Genomic DNA, 24,201 nt, shown 5'->3' with positions numbered 1-24,201 from the left:
GTCAGATCTGCTGTGGTTACCTCGAAAACTACAGGAACAGCCGAAAAAAAGAAAAGTGTCAAAAGTGAAATAAACAAAATAGTCTGGACTACCAAAACAGGAAAATATTTCAATTTCAGACATAAAAAGGCTTTAACAGGCAGGGAACAAGTAATTGATTAACAACGTACAGCTGTTCTGTTACAGCAGTGGAAGTAAATTAATGCAGACAAACATGTTCTAGATTTCTCAAATTTTCTATTTTTTGTTTTTCCAAACATCCTGTCTGAATATGTGTTGGAACAGACTACACCCTCTAGGTCCGGACCAAAGACGAAAAGGACCATCCATACTGTCATCAGCAACAAGTCCAAAATCCAGGGTCTGTCATGGTATGGGGCTGTGTCAGTGCCCTTGGTAAAGGTCATTTACACTTCTGTGACGGCAACATTAATGCAGAAAAGTACATTGAGATCTTAGAGCAACATGCTGCCTTCAAGACGTCATCTTTTCCAGGGACGTCCATGCATTTTTCAACAAGACAATGCAAAACCACAAATGCATGGCTGGGAAAGAAGAGGGTACGGGTACTGCGGGTACTGGACCGGCTCACCTGCAGACCTGACCTGTCCCCAATGGAGAATGTGTGGAGAATTTTGAAACCAAAAATGTGACAATGACGACCCCGTACTGTTGCACATTTTAAGACGTGTTTGCAGGAAGAACGGGACAAAATAAAACCTGAAACACTAAATATAAATAGGTATCCTCGGTTCCAAAACGTTTTTAAGTGTGGTGAAAAGGAGTGGCAACATTACAGTGGTAAATGCTGTACTGTCCCAACTTTTTTTGGAATGTACTTATGACAGTTATGGCTTTCCAGACCAAATTATTACATCATCATGAGTAGCGGTTTGCGTGCAGCTCAGTGGCTCCGCCCATCTGGTAATACTGAATTCCTATTGGTCAAAGTGCCTTTGTCGCTTCCGTGTTGTTCACATGGACTTTAGCGTTAGGTAAGGAGCAATCATTTCGGTCCTGTTTGACCGTTGTATTGAAATATTTATCACCAGTTCATAAATGCGTTCTAATAAAATGACATTTCAGAGTACTCACGTCCTTATTTATATTATTACAAGTCTACATATAATTGTATAGTTGTTTTTTGTTTTGAAACTACATAGAACGGACGAAGCTAAATGACTGGTTAGCTTGTTTTGGCACAGTGTTCCGTACAGTCTGTTTTCTAGACCTTTTTATTATTATTTTTTTTTTTTCCAGGTAAATAAAACAATATAAAAATAAATAAATATATATATATATATATATACTTATGCACATACGTCTGTGTAAAACTTCAACTGTATAAAACACTGGTCTTACCTGAGTTAATCCGGGTCCTTTCTGTGTGGAGAGTGCATGTTCTCCCCGTGTCTGAGTGGGTTTCCTCTGGAGGCTCCGGTTTCCTCCCACAGTCCAAATACATGAAATTGAGGTGAATTGGAGATACAATATTGTCCATGACTGTTTGACATTAAACTTGTGAACTGATGAATCTTGTGTAACGAGTAACTATCGTTTCTGTCATTAATGTAACCAAAGTGTAAAACATGACTTTAAAATCCTAATAAATAAATACCTAAGTTAAAAGGTACCCCTTACACATCTAGCAAAAGCTTTATAATCAAACAAAAAGTATAATACAGATTCTTAAATTTCAGGTAAGTTAATAAAATGTGTCCTCTTAAACATTGGGGTTTTTCATCCATTAAAATACCGATTTGAAGTTGTCACCAAACACCTTTTAAAATTGTATTGTCTGAAATAGTCTATGCATGTTTATATGCTTATTTTGTGATAACAAGCGTATGCTTGCCTTTTTAATCAGTTGCCTTTAACAATTGGAGCAACTTGTTTGTTTAGATTTAACCCCTATCTTAAGACTTTCCTCTCTTAAGTCTTCTTAATAAGATTTTTTCCTGCAGCTAAGGAGGTGTAATGTCTTTAAATATGTAAGTGAATCTAGTGCCACAACATGTCAGTGTTCAATGAATTTGCTCAGGAGTCACCCCCCACACACACTCCAGACATAGCCAATCATGACGCATGGTCAGCATTGCTGTGATTCGAACCCGGATGTCGGTGGCACAAATTCCCACAGAGGAGTGAAGGCATCTATAGACTTTTAAATGTTCTTGTTGGATTCTTGCACACTTGATATATAATTTAAAATGAAGGTATAATTTAAAATCCCTGGTATATATAAACGGACTTGATCATGCATGTGTATTTCTCTTTGTGTAGGTAAATGGAGTGTTTAAAAGGTGTTGGTTTGGGGCCACTTGCTGCAGGGGCAGTTGGGTTACTCGTATTGTTGAGGATGATCCAGAAAGCAAGAGGGCAGCAGATTGTTCAAGACAAGGTTGTGGTTATCACTGGAGCCAGTTCAGGCCTGGGCAAAGGTAAGAAGCCTAAACAGTGAATCCACAAGAGATGAATAATGAATATGGGTATCATGTAGGAACATATGTTTGTAAGAATGGTACATAGTATGTAAGATTAACTAAAACTCTGTATGTCTGACCATCTTAACCTATGCCACCTGCATAAACAGATGTCACTATGCCATTGCCACCAACAGATGTTCATTCAATGCAACCACTGTGAACATGTCTGTTTTATGCAATCATCACATATAGATTTCTGTACTATGCCACCATCATTAACAGCTGGTAATACTATACCCTATAAGTGCACAGGTACTGTGGTACTATGGCGTAGTCATGGTATTATGCCTCCCTCACAAACAAATACTTGTACTATGCCTCCAGCATAAACAGTGCAAATAATATATCAGCATAAAGGACCATCAACTATCATATGCCCTGATCAGCCATGACTTTTGAAAAATCTCCAGTTGCAATATGTAGCTCTACTGGCAAAGTATAGTATTCTGTCCATGCACTGCATGTCTAATATAATGTTATCATTTTGTCAGAATGTGCACGAGTTTTTCACGCAGCGGGGGCTCGACTTATCCTGTGTGGACGGGATCAGACGAGACTTCAAGAGCTCGTAGAGGAGTTAAAAACCTTGACAAATAGCGAAACAAAGGTACATACACAGTGTATTTACATGCCCACTAACACTCTGGCTTTATATTTCTGGCTTGAGAACTGTTTTTGTACTAGCATTGACACCGAGGTGTTTAAAACTATCAACAACACTGCTCCACCTGATACTCATACCAGTACAAAACACACTACTATGCCATTACCACGAGTGTCCTGTTCGGTTGATAAATGGGATACAGGTCAATTATTGTATACCAGCAGCTTTAGCCCCATTGTGTACATACCAGAGAGGAGTACTTATTAAAGTGACTGATTAGTGTATTTTCATTCTACATATTTAGAGAAATAATTCTCCACTTTCAGGATTATTACTGAGTTTAACTGAAATCCATATCTGAGTTACTTACTAAAAACCATTAGGATGGTGTATACAGAATATTTAAGTAGGTCTTTCAAATGTGCTGTGTCCAGTGTCATTGAACTTCTAGCTGCTTAATTAATGCATTAATAGCCACTTTGTGAATTTATTTTCAGACCCATACCCCATGCATGGTAACTTTTGACCTCTCTGACATGGACCGTGTCACCAAGGCAGCAGAAGATATTCTGAAGTGTCATGGTCATGTGGACATTCTCATTAACAATGCAGGCATTAGCTTCCGCGGCTCCATACTGGAGACACACATCTCTGTGCAAAGGAACGTCATGGAGACCAACTACTTCGGTCCTATCGCTCTTACTCAAGGTAACAGCAGCAATAGAAATGAAAACAGTATGTGACATACTTTATTAAACTCTTTGTTAATATACTGTACAGTCATTTGGAAAAACTGGGACAGAAGTTGTGACTTCTTTGGGCTTAAGCATACCTGAAATGGACTGATGCGCAGTACAAATATATATTGTGCTCTGACAAGTCAATATTTTCCATTAGAGTAACAGATAATGTGTTCTCTTGCCAACAAAGTAAAGAACCATTCAGATTGTTACCAGTGTAAAATTTAAAAGCCTGGCTCTGTCTTTGTTAGGGGATGTTTTTCTGCCTGTTATATGGGTAACTTACACATTATGGCATAAGGGTACTATTCATTCTGAAAGATTAATACGCATTGTGAAGCAACATATGTTTTCAGCAATATACATTATTTTGTGACATTTCCAAGAAAGTTAGAACTGCACATAGATAGATAGATAGATAGATAGATAGATAGATAGATAGATAGATAGATAGATAGATAGATAGATAGATAGATAAATTATTGAAAGTGACACAAAATAAAGAATAAACACCTTAGAAGTACAACACTTACTGAGCTACCGGAGAGGCTGTCGCTTGCGACGGCGCCTAGACTGACCAGATGTTTGCATAATCAAAGAGTGCAGGTGCTAGACTGGCTTGCCTGCAGTATGGAAATGCCTTAAATTTAAAAAAAGTGGACATTATAAGGGTATGACAACAAGGTTGAGCACCTGTTGATTAGCTTAATCAAAGAAAAACAATCTGCTGTCTAAACCGAATGTATTGGTGTCTTGGTGGGTTAGTGTATTAGACTGTATTAGACTTGGCTTGTTTGCTTCAATTGAATTGTTTTGCTTATCGTATGTATTAAACTTATTTAGCATTAAACAGGTAGGTTTAGAAAGCCTGATTAGTGTAGCTGTGCTTGTTTGTAGTGCTGTTTATTGTCACTGTCTAGAGATTTTGTTGGTCAATGTAATGTTTTAGTAATTAAAACCATCAACAAACGTTAAATATTAGTTTCCTTCTGTTTTTTTTCTTATTTTCCAGCTATTCTTCCCTTCCTGGTGAAACGAGGCAGCGGACACATAGTGGTAATCAGCAGTGTGCAGGGAAAAATTGCCATTCCTTACAGATCAGCCTGTAAGTAAGCATGCACAAACGTTTACTTGTCTGTCTGACCTTGTTTAGCGCATGGCTTTCAGCCTAATTTCATCCACTTATTGTGCTTCCCAACAAATTTCAATATATCTAAGTCACATGCCTGATCAGAACTCATTGTCAGGTATCTAGCTGTGTACGTGGATGAAAGATTTTTCACTAGATCATGCTCAGATAATTCCCACATGGGGGATCACATGGTTGGTCATGTCATTGTGATAAACAAAGATAATGTTTTAAAAAATAGATATGTATATTGAGTGGAGCTATTTACTATGCCATGGTAAAAAAGGAATGACATTGCTATATCATTTATTCATTTATTTTTATGTTTTACCATTGCTTTATCTTGGTCAGGGTCACAGTTGGTCCTGTTTTTCCGGAATCACAAGACAAAATGATACTCTCACATAAAAGATATTTTTTCATGAAAGTGTATTAAAAGGGATTCTCTATATGTTGCTGTATGTTTATATTTACTACAAATGAACAAACGTATTAAAATGAAATGAGTTTTTCTGTTTGAACGATAAGTTCTGGGGAAACCGGTTCCACCATGACCCTGACTGGGCCAAGATAAAGCATAAAATCAAAAAATGCATGTTAGAATACACAGCTGGGTGACACGGTGGCTTAGTGGGTAGCACTGTCGCCTCACAGCAAGAAGGTCCTGGGTTTGATCCCCAGGCAGGGTGGTCCTGGTCCTTTCTATGTGGAGTTTGCTCGGGTTTCCTCCCACAGTCCGAAGACGTGCAAGTGAGATTAATTGGAATGTAAGTGTGTAAAACATGACATTAAAATCCTAATAAATAAATAAATAGAATACACAGATGTTATAAGCTGAATAACAGACCTAGTTGTTCGCTAAAATTAATTGTATTGACATTATACACAGATGTCTGTGCTGTTTTTAGATGCAGCCTCCAAGCACGCGACACAGGCCTATTTTGACTGCCTGCGGGCGGAGGTGGAAAGATTCGGTCTACACGTGTCAGTCGTCAGCCCTGGATACATCAAAACCAACCTGTCAGTTAATGCGGTTACAGGAACCGGATCCAAATACGGAGGTGAGGAAGTTAGAACCTTGGCTGAGGAGTAGTGTGTTTGTGCATTCGAATCCCATTCTGAAAAAGTTGCCAATATTGTTATATGACACGTCTTGTATAAAGCCTTTGCCTTATTCTGCTTTGTTGTTTCTTAGTGATGGATAAGACCACAGAGGCAGGAAGCGACCCGGTAGACGTTGCTCATGCTGTTCTGAAGGCTGTCACTCACAGACAGAAAGACGTTCTCTTAGCTGGGCTGCTGCCCACTCTCGCTGTCTACCTCCGCACTCTCTGGCCCAGTGTCTTCTTCAAACTCATGGCCTCTCGGTCCAAAAAAGAGAAGAAGGATTAAAGAACAGTAAGAAGTAGCCACAGGTGTTTAATTCAGAGAGAAATCACATGCAGTGTTTTAAAGATGTTTTATTGAGTTGCTATCGTTTAAAAAAATTTAAAGGTGAAGTACATTATTTATAGACTGATTATTATTGTAATGAATCTACAAGTTAAACTTCTTTCTTATCTTAGGGCCACTGTGTAGCCAGATTTGTCTATAGTGATTTACTATTCAGTGATGTTCTACCTACCTTTCAGTATATATTGTCATGATTTAGACCAGAGGATTCCCACACTTGGTGTTGACCTGAGCAACATGCCATTCTTTAAATCAGAGTCCATGTAATTTTGTTTTCTACTGTCACCTAGTTGGTTGATTCTGCAACTAATCATCAGTCAGGTAACCACTACAACAGCTAAGACTTTATTTATGTTGTGCATTGTATTGTTTTGCTTTAAACTGTGTTCTAATTTGTAACTGAACATGAGCTTGTTTGATATTTCATTTCTAATAAATGAGCAATAATGCATTTGCTTTACTAGGAGAGCTTCCACAAGATTTTGGGCCATGTCTGTGGGAATTCCACACACACACACACAAATCCCAGAGAGATTTGATGCACTTGTGTGTGGTGACACGTTAACTTATTACCAGTATTAAATGATTCGCAATATGAGCCACAATAGCCCTTCTGTTGGTCCATACCAGACTACATAGTCTTCATGTCCTCTGGTAACAACCTGTCAACGGTGCATGGCTTGTTCCTTATCAGACCGATGTCGGTGGGTACTCACTTTTCTGCCTGTGTGCGCCCCCTGCTGTTTCAAATGTGTTTCAATCACCAGGCCGCACAGAAAGAATAAATAATTAGAGATCGCTACATCAGCAATGAAAACACTACTTTTTACAGGTGTTATTGTTTCTAAACACCCCTAGGTGGGAGCAGCGTCTCATTGCAGAGAAAAAAGATCATTTGTGAGTAGTACAGTTATTCTATTTTTTAACCCCCCCCCCCTTGCCGGTCCATGAAATTATATCTTATATGAAACCGGTCCGTAGTGCAAAAAAGGTTGGGGACCACTGATCTAGCTATACCGATATGGCTCTGAAGTCACCTAGGTCTGTGTGCAGATTGCATGGCATGCACACCTCCCCTCCTCCCAATCTGTCTCTTACTGCAGTCAAGCCACTTGCTGTTTAATTTCTTTAGGATTTAAATTAGGAAGCTAATGCATTCTTAAAACTGTCTTAACTCTTACCAGATAATGTATTGTTAACATAAACCCTTATGGACAAGGTGAGCAGGTATGATTACATTATTTTCAATAATAAATTCAGCGAGATATTCTCTAATATCTCACATCCTAACACATTTATTAAATATATAGTATAGTATATAGTACTTCATATTGAGATATTGCACAAACCCTGATCTAATCCAGGAGAGCTGGATCACCACACACCCGCTATGCCAATGTTTCTGGCTGTTGCCAAACCTACAGCAACCTTGGCCAGAATGAAGCAGTTATGAAAATGTACCCTTTGTAACGATCGATATTTCAGTTTCAGAAATCCAAAATTAAAGTCATAGTTCATAGTTGAGAAAGCATTACTGTCTTTAAAAAGTGCTTTTATGAGCAGTGTGTTTGTTTTAACTGAACTGTTACAACTCTTTTACACACACCATAATGTTCATGTCACTTGGTAATCCCTGCAGCCCACTAGCTACCACTGCTACCCCAGATTAAGGCCCCTTCTGTAACATGTTCAACTGTATAGAGAGGCTGTGTTTAAAATCGCAATTTGATCTCTTTACTCTGTGTATAGTGTACAGTTTAAAGGAATTGGCAGACAAAAATAAAAAAAGACAATCAGTTCTGGTCTTTAAATTTAGGGGTCACCACAATAGATCATTCTGGTCCACATACCTGATTTGGCACAGTTTTTACACTGGATGCTCCTCGTGTTGCAACCCTCTTTTTGAACATTGACATTGGCTAGGTTATTCGAACACCCGGCCTACCCAAATAGTCAATCATGTCTGTGTAGACACCCAAATAGCCTATAGCACAGCAGAGATTAAAATGAACTGTTAAAGGCTTGTTTTAAGCAATCAAATTAATAAAATCTGATTCTTTTAATTATCCAATGCATGTAAACTCGTTTTCTTTTTTTTTTTTTTTTACATTATTTCTGTTAACACTGTGTAAGGTAAATATCGTTTGCTATGTGGTCACCCGGGTGGTGCAGTGGTCTATCAAGCTAGCCCACCACCGCTGAGGTCCGGGTTCAAATCTTACAATGCTTTTGATCAGCTGGGCGTCTACACAGACATGATAAGCCGAGTGGGGTGGGATGGCCGAAGACCTGTCCTGGGTATTCCTGCTTCGTTTCCTGAAGGAATTGGACTAGCCACAAAATATTTGCTGTAGTGTGTAGATACGTTTAAGGTTAAGTTAACTTGAGGGAGGGAGGGAAAGATTTTTTCTTAATTACCCAATAACACTGAAATTAAAGATGAAAAAACAATCAGAGATGAAAGTCAGGTTAAATCTCCTATTGTTTAATGAAAAGGTGAATCATCAAGGCAGGGTACAGTAAAACTACACGGGGGAGGGAGAGAGGAAGGGCTTGAAAAGTAATACTTAAAACATGTCTGTGTTCGCCTTTCCACCACAAGGTCACTGTCCACGTGCAGGAGCTCAGCGAGGAACATGGACAGATCAGAGGGGGCACAAGTGCATTGCTGTTGTCACTTAATAGTGCAGAAAAAGGGGGAATTCTGTCTCATTTTAACATAACCCCCCCTGCTGCATTGTTGTCTCATCTGTTAAATTCTCCCATCCAGTCTAATCAGCTGTTCTTCCACTGTTAGGGTGCAGATGGGAGAAGAGTTGAAGAGTAGAGTGCTGCTCCGTTCTTGCTGGTCTTTTCTTTAGCGTTTGTTCTCTCCATCCATTTGCATGTTAGTTTTCGACCGTGGTTGTCTGCTGTTTGTATTTAGTAGTGCTTCTCACCTCCCTTCCAGCATGTCTGTATGTGTGTGAGATGATGTATCAGTGCGTGTGTGCGCGTGTGTGTGTGTGTCGGTTCATACGGCATACAGTTCGAAGATCTTCTTCACGCAGTAGGCCAGGGCGGCGAGCGCTATCGTGTTGTGCAGTCTCTTTCTGTGCACGTCGTCGCGGCGCACCAGCACCACGGGTGAAGACGAGGTGAGAGTGTGCAAAGGAAGACGCGCCAGTTTGCGGCTGTCGTACTCCACCTGATACTTGCAGCACGGGTCAAACTGCCACGAGATGCCGTAGAGAGTGGCGCAGGCCAGGCTGATGGCGCCGGCAGGCAACGCTACGTAGCGCGAGTACTCTACGGGTAGTGCCAGTGGCGTCAGGAGGCAGGCGGCTCCAGCCAGCACGGCCGTTTTATGCAGACAGTTACCCACGGCGACCCAGCGGGCTGTCTCGTCGCCGATGCGTGTGGGTTCGATGACGATATAGCGGTACTGCGCCTCGAGCGCCTGCTCCAGCTCGTATTCGAACTGCTCTTGTGCATTCTCGCCATTGTAGATCTCATGCACAATGTAACACTCGGCCGCCGCCGCCATCACTCCCCTAGAAGACGATCAAAAAAAGGAAAAAGGTTAAGTTTCATTACAAAAATAGAAAAAGACTAGATGGCTACACAACAGTTTCTTATTAGGGATATTAATGATTAACCAGTAATGCTGTCAGAGTGAAGATAGAGATCACTACAAACACTAGGGTTAGACTGCTAAGTTGTGACTCACCCATATACTTACCTGTAATAGTGAACTTTATTAATTTAAACTTTAGATGGATTGTGTAGGTCTTATTGTGCTGTTTGTTGAACCATGCTGTGTGTAGAGATTTTGTATAGGTCTGTTATGCTGTTTTTATGAATCGTGTAATGATTCTATGTGTTGTGATGTTTGTTGAACCGTGTTGTGTTTGTGAATAGGTCCTGTTGTGGAGTTGGAGTTGAACCGTGCTGTGTGTGCAGTTCATTTCATGCTGTTTGTTGAACCGTGTTGCATGAATGGGTATTGTTGTGCTTAGGGCTGAGTGGTATGACCAAAAATCATGGTTTCACATTGTTTTTTTTTCTGTTACTGGGACTTTTTATATGTCTGTGGCTTATTCTACTGTCATACGTACATAGAACAGAACATAGAAAGTTTTAATTTTACCATGTATATAATGAAGGTTTTGAGTACTATACGCTTTGCTTGGCCCCACAAAATGACAGAATATATGATGGAATCAGTATGCATGAAACGGCTGCAATAAATACAATTTTTATTGTTTATTTAAGTATTGTACAGTTACCCTTAAGTCTCCCTTTAACAAATAAAACACCGTTTGCAAACTCCACTGTACAAAGTGGACAACTTTAAATATCTCAGATTCCAGTTCACTTATAACGTTGGTTTAGCAACTGACCTTAAGTATTTTGCCCCGCAAGACACACCTGGAATCCAGTGTTTTAATTTTTGCTCTAAAAGCTTCTCTCGACTGTCAATAGAGGAATATTATATGATTTGCTGCCTACTGGAGACTCGGGTATGGAGGTATTTGAAAAATCTGTATGGTATGGGGAATCAAAGACGGTATACCAAATGTACCGTCATACCGCCCAGCCCTAGTTGTGCTGTATGTTGAACCGTGTCATTCATAAAGAGATAGATACATACATACAGATAGATAGACAGATAGATACAGACAGATAGACAGACAAGCAGATAGATAGAAAGATACAGACAGATAGATACAGACAGACACAGACAGATAGATAGAAAGATACAGACAGATAAATAGATACAGACAGATAGACACAGACAGATAGATACAGACTGATAAACACAAACAGATAGACAAGCAGATAGATAGAAAGATACAGACAGATAGACACAGACAGATAGAGACAGACAGACAGATAGATAGATACAGACAGATAGACACAAACAGATAAATAGATACAGACAGATAGACACAGACAGATAGATACAGACAGATAGATACAGACAGATAGACAGACAAGCAGATAGATAGAAAGATACAGACAGATAGATACAGACAGATAGACACAGACAGATAGATAGAAAGATACAGACAGATAGATAGATACAGACAGATAGACACAGACAGACAGACACAAACAGATAAATAGATAGACAGATAGACACAGACAGACAGATAGATAGATAGACAGATAGACACAGACAGATAGATAGAAAGATACAGACAGATAGACACAGACAGATAGATACAGACAGATAGAGACACAGACAGATAGATAGATAGATAGAGATAGATACAGACAGATAGACACAAACAGATAAATAGATACAGACAGATAAATAGATACAGACAGATAGACACAGACAGATAGATAGAAAGATACAGACAGATAGACACAGACAGATAGAGACACAGACAGATAGATAGATAGATAGATAGAGATAGATACAGACAGATAGACACAAACAGATAAATAGATACAGACAGATAGACACAGACAGATAAATAGATACAGAAAGATAGACACAGACAGATAGATAGATAGATACAGACAGATGGATAGACACAGACAGATAGATAGATACAGACACAGACAGATAGACACAAACAGATAAATAGATAGACAGATAGACACAGACAGATAGATACAGACAGATAGACACAGACAGATAGATAGATACAGACATATAGATAGATAGATACAGACAGATAGACACAGACAGACAGATAGATAGATAGATACAGACAGATAGACACAGACAGATAGATAGATAGAGATAGATAGATACAGACAGATGGATAGACACAGACAGACAGACAGATAAATAGATACAGACAGATAGACACAGACAGATAGATAGATAGAGATAGATAGATACAGACAGATGGATAGACACAGACAGATAGATAGATACAGACGCAGACAGATAGATACAGACAGATAGACACAGATAGATAGATAGATAGATAGATACAGACAGATAGATAGATACAGACAGATAGATAAATAGATACAGACAGACAGACACAGACAGATAGATACAGACTGATAAACACAAACAGATAGACAAGCAGATAGATAGAAAGATACAGACAGATAGACACAGACAGATAGAGACAGACAGACAGATAGATAGATACAGACAGATAGACACAAACAGATAAATAGATACAGACAGATAGACACAGACAGATAGATACAGACAGATAGACACAGACAGATAGACACAAACAGATAAATAGATACAGACAGATAGACACAGACAGATAGATACAGATAGATAGACAGACAGATAGATACAGACAGATAGATAGATACAGACAGATAGACACAGACAGATAGATACAGACAGATAGACACAGACAGATAGAGATAGATAGAGATACAAACAGATAAATAGATACAGACAGATAGACACAGACAGATAGATAGATACAGACAGACACAGACAGATAGCTAGCTAGATACAGACAGATAGACACAAACAGATAAATAGATACAGACAGATAGACAGACAGATAGATACAGACAGATAGACACAGACAGATAGATAGATAGACAGATAGACACAGACAGATAGACACAAACAGATAAATAGATACAGACAGATAGACACAGACAGATAGATACAGATAGATAGACAGACAGATAGATACAGACAGATAGACACAGACAGATAGATAGATACAGACAGATAGACACAGACAGATAGATACAGACAGATAGACACAGACAGACAGACAGATAGAGATAGATAGAGATACAGACAGATAGAGATAGATAGAGATACAAACAGATAAATACAGTGTATCACAAAAGTGAGTACACCCCTCACATTTCTGCAAATATTTCATTATATCTTTTCATGGGACAACACTATAGACATGAAACTTGGATATAATTTAGAGTAGTCCGTGTACAGCTTGTATAGCAGTGTAGATTTACTGTCTTCTGAAAATAACTCAACACACAGCCATTAATGTCTAAATAGCTGGCAACATAAGTGAGTACACCCCACAGTGAACATGTCCAAATTGTGCCCAAATGTGTCGTTGTCCCTCCCTGGTGTCATGTGTCAAGGTCCCAGGTGTAAATGGGGAGCAGGGCTGTTAAATTGGGTGTTTTGGGTACAATTATCTCATACTGGCCACTGGATATTCAACATGGCACCTCATGGCAAAGAACTCTCTGAGGATGTGAGAAATAGAATTGTTGCTCTCCACAAAGATGGCCTGGGCTATAAGAAGATTGCTAACACCCTGAAACTGAGCTACAGCATGGTGGCCAAGGTCATACAGCGGTTTTCCAGGACAGGTTCCACTCGGAACAGGCTTCGCCAGGGTCGACCAAAGAAGTTGAGTCCACGTGTTCGGCGTCATATCCAGAGGTTGGCTTTAAAAAATAGACACATGAGTGCTGCCAGCATTGCTGCAGAGGTTGAAGACGTGGGAGGTCAGCCTGTCAGTGCTCAGACCATACGCCGCACACTGCATCAACTCGGTCTGCATGGTCATCATCCCAGAAGGAAGCTGACGCACAAGAAAGCCCGCAAACAGTTTGCTGAAGACAAGCAGTCCAAGAACATGGATTACTGGAATGCCCTGTGGTCTGACGAGACCAAGATAAACTTGTTTGGCTCAGATGGTGTCCAGCATGTGTGGCGGCGCCCTGGTGAGAAGTACCAAGACAACTGTATCTTGCCTACAGTCAAGCATGGTGGTGGTAGCATCATGGTCTTGGGCTGCATGAGTGTTGCTGGCACTGGGAGGCTGCAGTTCATTGAGGGAAACATGAATTCCAACATGTACTGTGACATTCTGAAACAGAGCATGATCCCCTCCCTTCGAAAACTGGGCCTCATGGCAGTTTTCCAACAGGATAACGACCCCAAACACAACCTCCAAGATGACAACTGCCTTGCTGAGGAAGCTGAAGGTAAAGGTGATGGACTAAACCCAATTGAGCACCTGTGGCGCATCCTCAAGTGGAAGGTGGAGGAGTTCAAGGTGTCTAACATCCACCAGCTCCATGATGTCATCATGGAGGAGTGGAAGAGGATTCCAGTAGCAACCTGTGCAGCTCTGGTGAATTCCATGCCCAGGAGGGTTAAGGCAGTGCTGGATAATAATGGTGGTCACACAAAATATTGACACTTTGGGCACAATTTGGACATGTTCACTGTGGGGTGTACTCACTTATGTTGCCAGCCATTTAGACATTAATGGCTGTGTGTTGAGTTATTTTCAGAAGACAGTAAATCTACACTGCTATACAAGTTGTACACTGACTACTCTAAGTTATATCCAAGTTTTATTTCTATAGTGTTGTCCCATGAAAAGATATAATAAAATATTTGCAGAAATGTGAGGGGTGTACTCACTTTTGTGATACACTGTAGATACAGACAGATAGACACAGACAGATAGATAGATACAGACAGACAGATAGATAGACACAGACAGATAGCTAGCTAGATACAGACAGATAGACACAGACAGATAAATAGATACAGACAGATAGAGAGACAGATACACAGACAGATAGATAGATACAGACAGACACAGATAGATAGATACAGACAGATAGACACAGACAGATAGATAGATACAGACAGACACAGATAGATAGATACAGACAGATAGACACAGACAGATAGATAGACAGATAGACACAGACAGATAGATAGACAGATAGACACAGACAGATAGATAGACACAGACAGATAGATAGACAGATAGACACAGACAGATAGATAGATACATACAGACAGATAGACACAGACAGATAGATAGATACAGACAGATAGATACAGACAGATAGATAGATACAGACAGATAGACACAAACAGATAAATAGATACAGACAGATAGATAGACACAGACAGATAGACACAGACAGATAGATAGACACAGACAGATAGATAGATAGATACAGACAGATAGATAGACAGATAGACACAAACAGATAAATAGATACAGACAGATAGACACAGACAGATAGATAGATAGACAGATAGACACAGATAAATAGATACAGACAGATAGACACAGACAGATAAACACAGATAGACAGACAAGCAGATAGATAGATACAGATAAATAGACACAGACAGATAGATAGACAGATAGATAGACAAACAGACACACAGACAGACAGATAGATAGATACTTTGTTAATCCCGAAAGAAATTAAGGAATAGAGAAATTGGAAAGGTTCTGTTGTGCTGTGATGTACATATATGTTTGAACCCATGTTACATGTATAGATATTGTAGGAGTCCCGTCGCAGTATTTGTCACAACTATGTTGTGTATGGATATTAAAAGAAGTCCTTTCATGCTGTTTATTGAACCGTGAGTCTAGAAGGAATAGCATTTTGTCTCTGTGTACTGTACACTGTATATAGCTGAGTTGACATTCAAACCTTCTTGTAAAATGGACACGTCATAAAAATAAGCTAATAGGTAACAAATAAATAGTAACTAATTCGTCGGTAAAACAGATGTATTTTTTTTTCTCATTTTAATTGTTTTAAAACAATTCCTAACCCAATGTTTGGTGTGCACTGCATTAACAAAATATTTAAATAAATAAATAACTGCCTTGTTGTATTAATTTAAATGTTATTGCTTACCCAGAATAGTTAGATAACTGTAGACTTGGTTAGCTAGGAATGCTAACCAAACCGTGCTATGTCACTTTGACTGACTATGTCACTCCTTTACAGCTTTTACAAATATTTCCTGCTATGTTTTTTAATTTCTTTTAAAAAATATGACACTGTCATACAGTTTTTAATAATTATAACTAATTCTAGCCAGCGGATACCGTTTCGGTTGTACAGTTTTCTGCGTTAGCATACTGGCTATTCATCAAAACATCACATGAAGCAAAACAAACCCGTATTTTCAGACTTTATGTAGCTTTCTCGCACATTGCACGGCGCAGGCTTTAAACAATACTGCACTGCACATTTACCACATTAAAATACGCGTATTTAAGTTCGTAAAGACAGCGTGTATGAACTAATTCAGGGCTAACTGACCTCTCCCTGTTGACTGGGACACCGCGCCTCCTTCCAAACGACGCCATCTTGGAGAACCAGCGCGATGCCGTGGTGCAGTGATGCACACTGGGTAGCGTAGTTTTCTACTCACTGATTTCCACTCACACGCGACTATATTAAACTACACTTTCCATCGGCCGATTCACTTGCTACGTATCTACACGTTCATTATTGTGTTTTAAGATATTAATGAATTTAAAATAAAGCATTTAAACAGTCTGTTTATATACGATCTGATTGATATACCATAACTTGAATAGTAAACGATTTAAACCCAAGAGATAAATAATTGATTATATTTTTACTTTGCTCTGTAATGACCAATCAAACACAAGGACACTACATGTAACTGTCAATAGCATGCAACCCTGCAGTTCTAACACCCATGCACACACAACACGAGGTTTCTCTCAAGGCCATCAGTGTTAGAACTGTGGAGGATTAGGGAAACACTCGGTTGAAACTCACCCATACTGTGTCCTCCTCACGCTGCAGGTCTGACTGTGGACCCGCTGGCCGTGGCTCGCTGGGAGGAGAAACAGCGATGGTTAAACTGGTTAACACGCCCCCCTTACCGAAAACCCTTCCATACATTCAGTAGAAAGACCTGCATACAGATCCAGATTTGCCATTCACTGGATGCATTCAGACAGTGGTGTATAAAGTACCTGAAAGCCATACCTGAGTAAAAGTACAAGTATTTTACCAGAAATTTATTTTGATAGAAAAGTCACCTTTCAGATCAGTACTAATAAATATAATATGTTTGTTTATTGTTATTGTTTATTAGAATCTTAACATAGCTGTTTTACACTTTGGTTACATTCATGACAGGACAGGTAGTTACTCATTACACAAGATCCATGAGTTCACAAGGTTATATCGAACACAGTCATGGACAATTTAGTGTCTCCAGTTCACCTCACTTGCACGTCTTTGGACTGTGAGAGGAAAACCGGAGCTCCCGGAGTGTGTTGCAACCATGGGGGAAAGTAAGAAGCTGACACACAAGCTAAGCATGTAGATTATTCTTTAATCGTTTTAATAAAAGCAATAGGTATTAGGAGACATTCAAGACCTTGAACGTTCCTAGAGGCAGAACTGGGAATACTATCCGGAGGTTCCAAATCTACCCAACCCCATCTGCTTGGCATGCCTGTCTGGCCAATAGCACCACTGAGGTTTTGAGCACTGGATCCCAGAGGTAGTGGGCTAGCATAATTATTACAATAATTATAACATAATTATGCACCATCCAACCTGTTATAATCACATTCTATATTTTTTTTTTTTCTCATGATTGGTAGATGTATCATAGAGGAAATAGAAAATTTCAATAGTTCCTTTATTGTTAATATTAAATTGATTATTCATTTTCATTAACATTTTAGTAAGGGTTGTGGTGGGTCCTGTGCTACTCAGAACCACTGGAAGCAAGATAAGAATAAATATTAAGATGTAAATACAACTGGTAGCAAGATTACTTGGTACATCTATTTTTTTTTATTTAAAACACGAAAAAAACAACACAGAGTACATAAACGTGTATGTACTCTGATGAATTTCAGGCAAAACAGTTTCCGACTAACCTCTCAGTATTGAGAGCACAACCTTCATTCTCATCAAAGTGGTTGATGTTGCTAGTGATGAAAGAGTGCCAAGGTAGATCTTTGCGCTGTCATCTGAGCACCTTATTCACCCTGTTTATTAGTGGGCACATTAAAGACCATTTCAGGCCTTTACTGAGACCATATATATATACATTGATAAGGCTATGTGGGAAGGAGGCTGCAGGAATAGAACACACATCACAAGAGACTGAGGATGCACTGTATGGCCAAAAGTAAATGCACACCTGACCAGTTGGACATCCGGTTCCCAAACCATGGGTGTGAATATGGAGTTGGTTCTCCACTTTGAAAATATATCAGCAGTTGTAGAGTGTGTCGTGAAAATCTGTGTCCGTTTACTTAAAAGAGAATTTGTCACATTAAGCACCAATGTCGGATCAGAAGGCCTGGCTGGCAACTGATGTTCAAATTCATCTTAAAGGTGTTCAGTGGGGTTGAGGACCCAAGTCATGCTGGAACAAAAACAAGAGCTGGGAGCATATACTTTAACTCAGTTGTACACACTTGTTAGCAATGGGTGTGGCTGTAATAAGGAGGAGTTTTTAAACACTTTTGGCCATATAGCTTAAGTAACACGTAGCCATTACCTGATCACACCCAAACAGCCATTATAGGCTCCCTAAAGGGCAGTGCTGACTGGTTGAAGTGTCAATCCTGAGAGTGTCTGTATCATAGTCTACTGTACAGAAGAGGATTGTCTGAGGAGTCCCTGGATTTCACACAGCACCTACCACACACTCACCCACACATATGAAGTACATAGCGGGTGTGGCACAATGTTACAGTGAGCTGTGCTGTTTTTGCATGCACGTGGAAGTGTTTCATCTGTCTGTGTATAAGCACCAGTGTACCTGAAGGCAGCAGGCTGGAGTAGCATGTGGAGTGTGACAACCCTGTAACCCAATAAAAGGTTTTTGTATATCGTTTCGGGCACCCATAGAACCCTTTGTGTTGACGTGAGGGTCCCTTAACCAAAGAGACTGGTCCATTGCAAAGCGCTGTTATGAAGTTCCCATCAGAAACATAGTCTGCAATAAAGTCTTTTGCAGATTATATTAGTCCTGTCATGTTCACACTATCTGTCATTTACACACACAATATCTCACTCTCGCACTAACCATTGGGAACTCCCATCAACCCTCACCCCAGTCACAAATTCCCCACCTTATCAGAAATGTCTTTTACTCCTGGTTGGCATCTGTTTTAGTGGATGACATGCTCCAGGTAGTTTGGGTGAGGGTTTTCCTTCACATACTTTTGAATGTACCAACAAGTCAGGTGAGCCTTGAGGTCCTCCTCAACCACAAAATCCATTGCTGCCTACAAAACAAACCAGAATAGCATGTCAACATCCACCACAAAGAAAAACAAATGCTATCAACAGAATTACAAGCAAATTTAGTCATTTCTATTACTCAGTGTAATTCCTCTAATGCAGGCTTTACGCCCATGCTGGCACAGAAGGCCGGCACCCCAGTCATACAGCAGGATTTGCTGTTGCAACTCCAAGAAGATAAATCCCCATCCGACCTTTTCTTCCTCAGACAAAAACAACTGTGTCTGTATAGCGTTTCAATAGGCCAGTGGCACCCAACCAGTCTGAACTCAGTTTTCTGTTGTAATGGGATTAGATTGCGGCACCACCTAAGCACCAATGGTTTCTGAAGTGTTGCTTTCTGATCTGGAAAGGGTTACAAAGCCATTGCTAAGGCTCTGGGACTCCAGGGAACCACAATGAGAACAGCGGTGAACTTTAACAGGCCAACCAAAATTTCACCAAGAACGCATTGAGGTCACAAAGGAACCAAAACAAGCACAACTTTAAAAGCTGCAATTTGTGTTTACTTGTGTTGTCTATGTTGTTACATTGTTATTACACTGTTACAATGTAATGTAACAAATTAGCACAAATATAAAAAAAAAACTTAAGTGAGGGGCAAATATTTTTCACAGTACTGTGTATATTAATTGATAATTAAAGTGCAAAATTTTGAAATACTTAACCTTGGCCAGGTGCTTGGCGATGCCACGTCCCCTGTAAGCATCTGGAACCTCAGTGTGTTGCAGGTCCACTGTCTTCTTCCCCACATATTCATACAGCAACACGGCTTTATCATAAGAACCTATGATAGAAAAAATTTTGATCAATATGCAAAAGGAACCTGCTCCTATGTCCACTATTAAACCCTTACAACTCATCCAGAATGCAGCCGCTCGGCTGAGGGGGAGGGGGTTGGGTTTCTGGAGTACATCTCTCACCATCTTACGACGCCGTGATAGGAGCCATACCCCAATCATATGTGAAAGGCACACATGACCATTGTAATTAATGGTCATTGTGATTTGCATATGGACCTGATCACCGATTTCATTGTTATGCAGTGGGCAGTGATCGGTCGTTATGTAAATCGTCTGCATATAAAGTAGGGGTTATTCACCACCAGCTCAGACTGAAGAAGTCACTTGGATGAGTGACGAAACGTATCTCTACAACAAATTTGAGTCCAGATGAACTTATTCAACCAGGGGCGTAACTACCGGGGGGGAAGCAGGTGCACAGCACCACCACAGAGCAGGTATTATTTAGGCGGTGGATCATTCTCAGCACTGCAGTGACACTGACATGGTGGGGGTGTGTTAGTGTGTGTTGTGCTGGTATGAGTGGATCAGACACAGCAATGCTGCTGGAGTTTTTAAATATCGTGTCCACTCACTGTCCACTTTATTAGACACTCCTACCTAGTTGGTCCACCTTGTAGATGTAAAGTCAGAGACGATCGCTCATCTATTGCTGCTGTTTGAGTCGGTCATCTTTGAGATCTTCATCAGTGGTCACAGGATGCTGCCCACGGGGCGCTGTTGGCTGGATGTTTTTGGTTGGTGGACTATTCTCAGTCCAGCAGTGACAGTGAGGTGTTTTAAAACTCCAGCAGTGCTGCTGTGTCTGATCCACTCATACCAGCACAACACACACTAATCTTGTGGGGGTCCTGACCATTGAAGAACAGGGTGAAAGCAGGCTAAAAAGTATGTAGAGAAACAGATGGACTACAGTCAGTAATTGTAGAACTACAAAGTGCTTCTATATGGTAAGTCTTTCAGGATGAACTCAAGTTCATATGCGTGTGAAGGCAGGTGAGCGAATACTTTTGGCAATATAGTGTGTGTGTGTATATATATATATATATATATATATATGAAATTTGTTGAGGGGGCACAAAAATAAAAGAGGTATTTATGATGGGTGCTTATAAACAGCTACGGCAAAAAAAAAAAAAACAACCACTAAATGTAGTATCACGAATTAAAAATAAAAAACGTAACATACCACAGATAACAGTGCAGTGGAAATGGGACATAAATAGGGAAAGTCTAAAAATACACGCAACGTAAAAAAAGCGTTAAACACCAAAACAGCCCCATATTTTCCCAGGAACATAATTTGTTATTGTTGTAACAGTAAGTTTAACGAAAACTGGCTTGTTTTGGTCCTGCTGGCGAACAGTAAACATAATAAAAGGTCATTTGCGCCATTAATGAAGAATTAAAACGGTTTACGACAACTATGTGGAGCTGGTCGCTGTTAAGCAAATATACATCACTAGCTAACTATGCTAAGCTAACCCTAGAACTTGTTTAGCTAATTAGTTTAAGGTGCCTGTTTATACACGACACACTTTATATAACCGGGTCAGTCGAGTTAAAACGTTACACGTATATAAGGACGCATCTTGATATATAAAAACAAGTTTTAAATATGGAAATATGACCGTAAACAAACACCCAGGTTAGATAACTAGCTCAGTAAGCATCTCGCTAGACAGCTAGTGTGTATAAACAAAACAAAGCCCGAACAGACTGTAGTGTAAACAACTTAAAAACACTGTACCGTTCAGACGGATACTGAACTGTCGGCGCTTCTTATCGTGTTCCACTCGGATCGGACTGTTGATCTCAATCACATTGATCTGAGCAGCTTGGGCCATAATGTCTCACAGCGCTCAATTCAGCGAGAAACGAGGCAGCAGCTCAGATCCGCACTGTACTGCACCGCTCAGCCATCAGGCACAAAACGCTCCGTCCATGGAAATCAGCTGTGAGGTCACGTGGGTCGTCTCCACCAATCCAAACCGTCTCTCAATGTTTTGATCTTCAGCCTCGTGGTGGCGCCTACTGAGCATCGCCGCCAGGTGGCGCATTTTCACCCCGCAATCCTTTCAATTTGATTGTATTGTTTATTTTTATCAAGCGCTTTATGGTTAGGGTCACTGTGGGTCCGGTTATACCAGCAAACTAGGCAGGAATACTCTGGACAAGGAGCCAATCCTACATGTGTAGACGCCCTTTAAGCCAAAGCGTGATTTCAACCCAGATCAAAATATTTAGGCATGTGTCTTCGGGCTTGGGACCAGCACTAACAGTGCACTAATTCATGCACCCCCAATGGATAATTGTTTTTGTTTGTTTATTGTTTATTAGGATTTTAATGTCATGTTTTACACACTGTGGTTACATTCATGACAGGAACGGTAAGTTACTCATTACACAAGGTTCATCAGTTCACAAGGTTATATCGAACACAGTCATGGACAATTTTAGTGTCTCCAGTTCACCTCACTTGCATGTCTTTGGACTGCAAACCGTGTAGACACAGAAAGGACCCACACCACCCTACCTGGGGATCAAGGACCTTCTTGTTGTGAGGCGAAATCAGCCGCCCTAATTTGACTGTATTGTTCATTTTCATCAACTGCTTTATTCTGGTTAGGGTCACTTATGGTCACTGTGGGTCCGGTGTTCTGTCGATTTATCCTACACATCGAAATGTCCAACCGAGGATGCGCACATCTGTTTCGACTCATTGAGTAAAACGCCTATAATTTTGTGCTATAATAAGATATAGATCTATCAAGATGTGCTACTACTAGTTATAATAAGATACACTTCTATCGAGATGTGCTATCAGTAGTTATAATACTGCATTTGAATAATGTGGCAAAATAACACAAGTAAATCTTGTGGGGTGAACAGTTAAAAATATATAAAATATTTTTAAACATTCCACAGTAAGCAGTTGCATTGGTAACAGGTGAGGGAATCATTGTTGGCACTGATATGTGCATCCCAAATGGCTAGCTTGGATGCCATGAGATAGTTGTCAATTGGTTAAAAACTAAATGCTAGATTCATATGCAAAACAATTTAGGTTTTACCATCTACTGTACCTCGTATTATTAAAAGATTTAAGGAATCCAGACAAATCTCTGTATATTTCTATCAGTTTTCTTTTTTATAAACATGCCAGCAGTTCCATTCCACATGACAAATACCTACCACATCTTATTACCTAGTATATACCAAATCCAGTTTCATATACTAGATATTTAAACATTTAAGACTAGTAAATAAATTGAATGCAATTCAAATCAGTCACAGGTTCAGTGTAGTTTATTCCGTTTAATTCCATTCCAGGTGCTTTACAGCCATGTTTTTTATATTTTATTTGGCCCAATACAGCTCCAGAGTAGTAGGTTTAATCATCACCTCTGTCTACTATGTGAAGTTTAGCAAGTTTTCTCGTAGAGTTCTCCAGTTTTTTTCCAAGTAGGTAGGGCTGGCTTCTAAGAAATTGCTACGAGGTGTGAGTAGAGACACATAGGCATACATAAAATCACAAAAAAGCAGACAAAGGCCTGGTACTCAGCATTCACAACTGATGGTGTCTGAGGGAGGAAAGGTGTCTTCTGCAACATCAGCTTCTGCTGTCTGGTCAAGGCACTGGCACAAGTACTGGAAGGCAAAGCATGATCCTCTGTTCGCAGTACTTTTCCACAAGAGAATGCACTGTAGACTGGTATGAGGAGGCAGTTGACAACTTCACATGTGCTTGGAAGCAGGTGCTAGTCTAGGCCCTCTTTTGCTAGCAAGAGGGTGGTGCAAGCATCATATATTGTAATATGTAAATGTAAATAATCAGATTGGGGAAAAAGGGTCCAAAAAAAAGAAAAAGAAAAGAAAGACAGAGAAAGACTGGCAGATATACAAATGTATGTAGGCCAACAGACATACACATAGACATACAGAAAGACAGACAGATAGACAGAGACAACAACAGACAGACAAAACCAAACTG

The 24,201-nt window shown here is 39.9% G+C and overlaps 3 protein-coding genes across 4 annotated transcripts; 1 reads left to right on the top strand and 2 right to left on the bottom strand.

Moving 5' to 3' along the window:
- The first annotated feature begins 968 nt into the window (after positions 1-968).
- Positions 969-6,860, top strand: dhrs7b (dehydrogenase/reductase (SDR family) member 7B). Its single transcript, XM_062984737.1, has 7 exons — positions 969-995; positions 2,284-2,441; positions 2,978-3,093; positions 3,588-3,798; positions 4,843-4,935; positions 5,868-6,020; positions 6,155-6,860. Exons 2-7 carry the CDS (start codon positions 2,288-2,290, stop codon positions 6,349-6,351), a joined length of 924 nt encoding a protein of 307 aa, XP_062840807.1. The 5' UTR covers positions 969-995; positions 2,284-2,287; the 3' UTR covers positions 6,352-6,860.
- A 2,015-nt stretch (positions 6,861-8,875) lies between these two features.
- On the bottom strand, positions 8,876-17,010 carry tmem11 (transmembrane protein 11). Of its 2 annotated transcripts, none has more exons than XM_063018734.1 (2): positions 16,906-17,010; positions 8,876-9,944 (listed from the first exon to the last, which is right to left on the bottom strand). In XM_063018734.1, exon 2 carries the CDS (start codon positions 9,935-9,937, stop codon positions 9,425-9,427), a length of 513 nt encoding a protein of 170 aa, XP_062874804.1. In that variant the 5' UTR covers positions 9,938-9,944; positions 16,906-17,010; the 3' UTR covers positions 8,876-9,424. The 2 variants fall into 2 exon arrangements, with proteins under 2 accessions (XP_062874804.1, XP_062874805.1); XM_063018735.1 differs by lacking the exon at positions 16,906-17,010 and adding an exon at positions 16,417-16,478.
- Positions 17,011-17,202: 192 nt separating this feature from the next.
- Positions 17,203-22,141, bottom strand: natd1 (protein NATD1). Its single transcript, XM_063018736.1, has 3 exons — positions 21,958-22,141; positions 20,073-20,191; positions 17,203-19,388 (listed from the first exon to the last, which is right to left on the bottom strand). The coding sequence occupies exons 1-3, from the start codon at positions 22,052-22,054 to the stop codon at positions 19,272-19,274; spliced, it is 333 nt and encodes a 110-aa protein (XP_062874806.1). The 5' UTR covers positions 22,055-22,141; the 3' UTR covers positions 17,203-19,271.
- Positions 22,142-24,201: the final 2,060 nt, after the last annotated feature.

This window comes from Trichomycterus rosablanca, chromosome 22 (assembly GCF_030014385.1).
Source record: "Trichomycterus rosablanca isolate fTriRos1 chromosome 22, fTriRos1.hap1, whole genome shotgun sequence".
NCBI lineage: Eukaryota > Metazoa > Chordata > Actinopteri > Siluriformes > Trichomycteridae > Trichomycterus > Trichomycterus rosablanca.
The sequence above is the reverse complement of the archived record's forward strand: the minus strand, read 5'-3'. Positions and strand labels throughout refer to the sequence as shown.

Excerpts from the sequence above, each read along its gene's own strand:
- natd1 (XM_063018736.1), bottom strand. The coding sequence starts at position 22,054 with ATGGCCCAAGCTGCTCAGATCAATGTGATTGAGATCAACAGTCCGATC. Across the intron at positions 20,192-21,957 it reads GTTCAGTATCCGTCTGAACG|GTTCTTATGATAAAGCCGTG; the intron begins GTACAGTGTTTT and ends TTTCTATCATAG. Across the intron at positions 19,389-20,072 it reads TCGCCAAGCACCTGGCCAAG|GCAGCAATGGATTTTGTGGT; the intron begins GTTAAGTATTTC and ends TTTGTTTTGTAG.
- tmem11 (XM_063018735.1), bottom strand. The coding sequence starts at position 16,463 with ATGGCGTCGTTTGGAAGGAGGCGCGGTGTCCCAGTCAACAGGGAGAG. Across the intron at positions 9,945-16,416 it reads GTCCCAGTCAACAGGGAGAG|GGGAGTGATGGCGGCGGCGG; the intron begins GTCAGTTAGCCC and ends ATCGTCTTCTAG.
- dhrs7b (XM_062984737.1), top strand. The coding sequence starts at position 2,288 with ATGGAGTGTTTAAAAGGTGTTGGTTTGGGGCCACTTGCTGCAGGGGCA. Across the intron at positions 3,094-3,587 it reads TGACAAATAGCGAAACAAAG|ACCCATACCCCATGCATGGT; the intron begins GTACATACACAG and ends ATTTATTTTCAG. Across the intron at positions 4,936-5,867 it reads CATTCCTTACAGATCAGCCT|ATGCAGCCTCCAAGCACGCG; the intron begins GTAAGTAAGCAT and ends TGCTGTTTTTAG.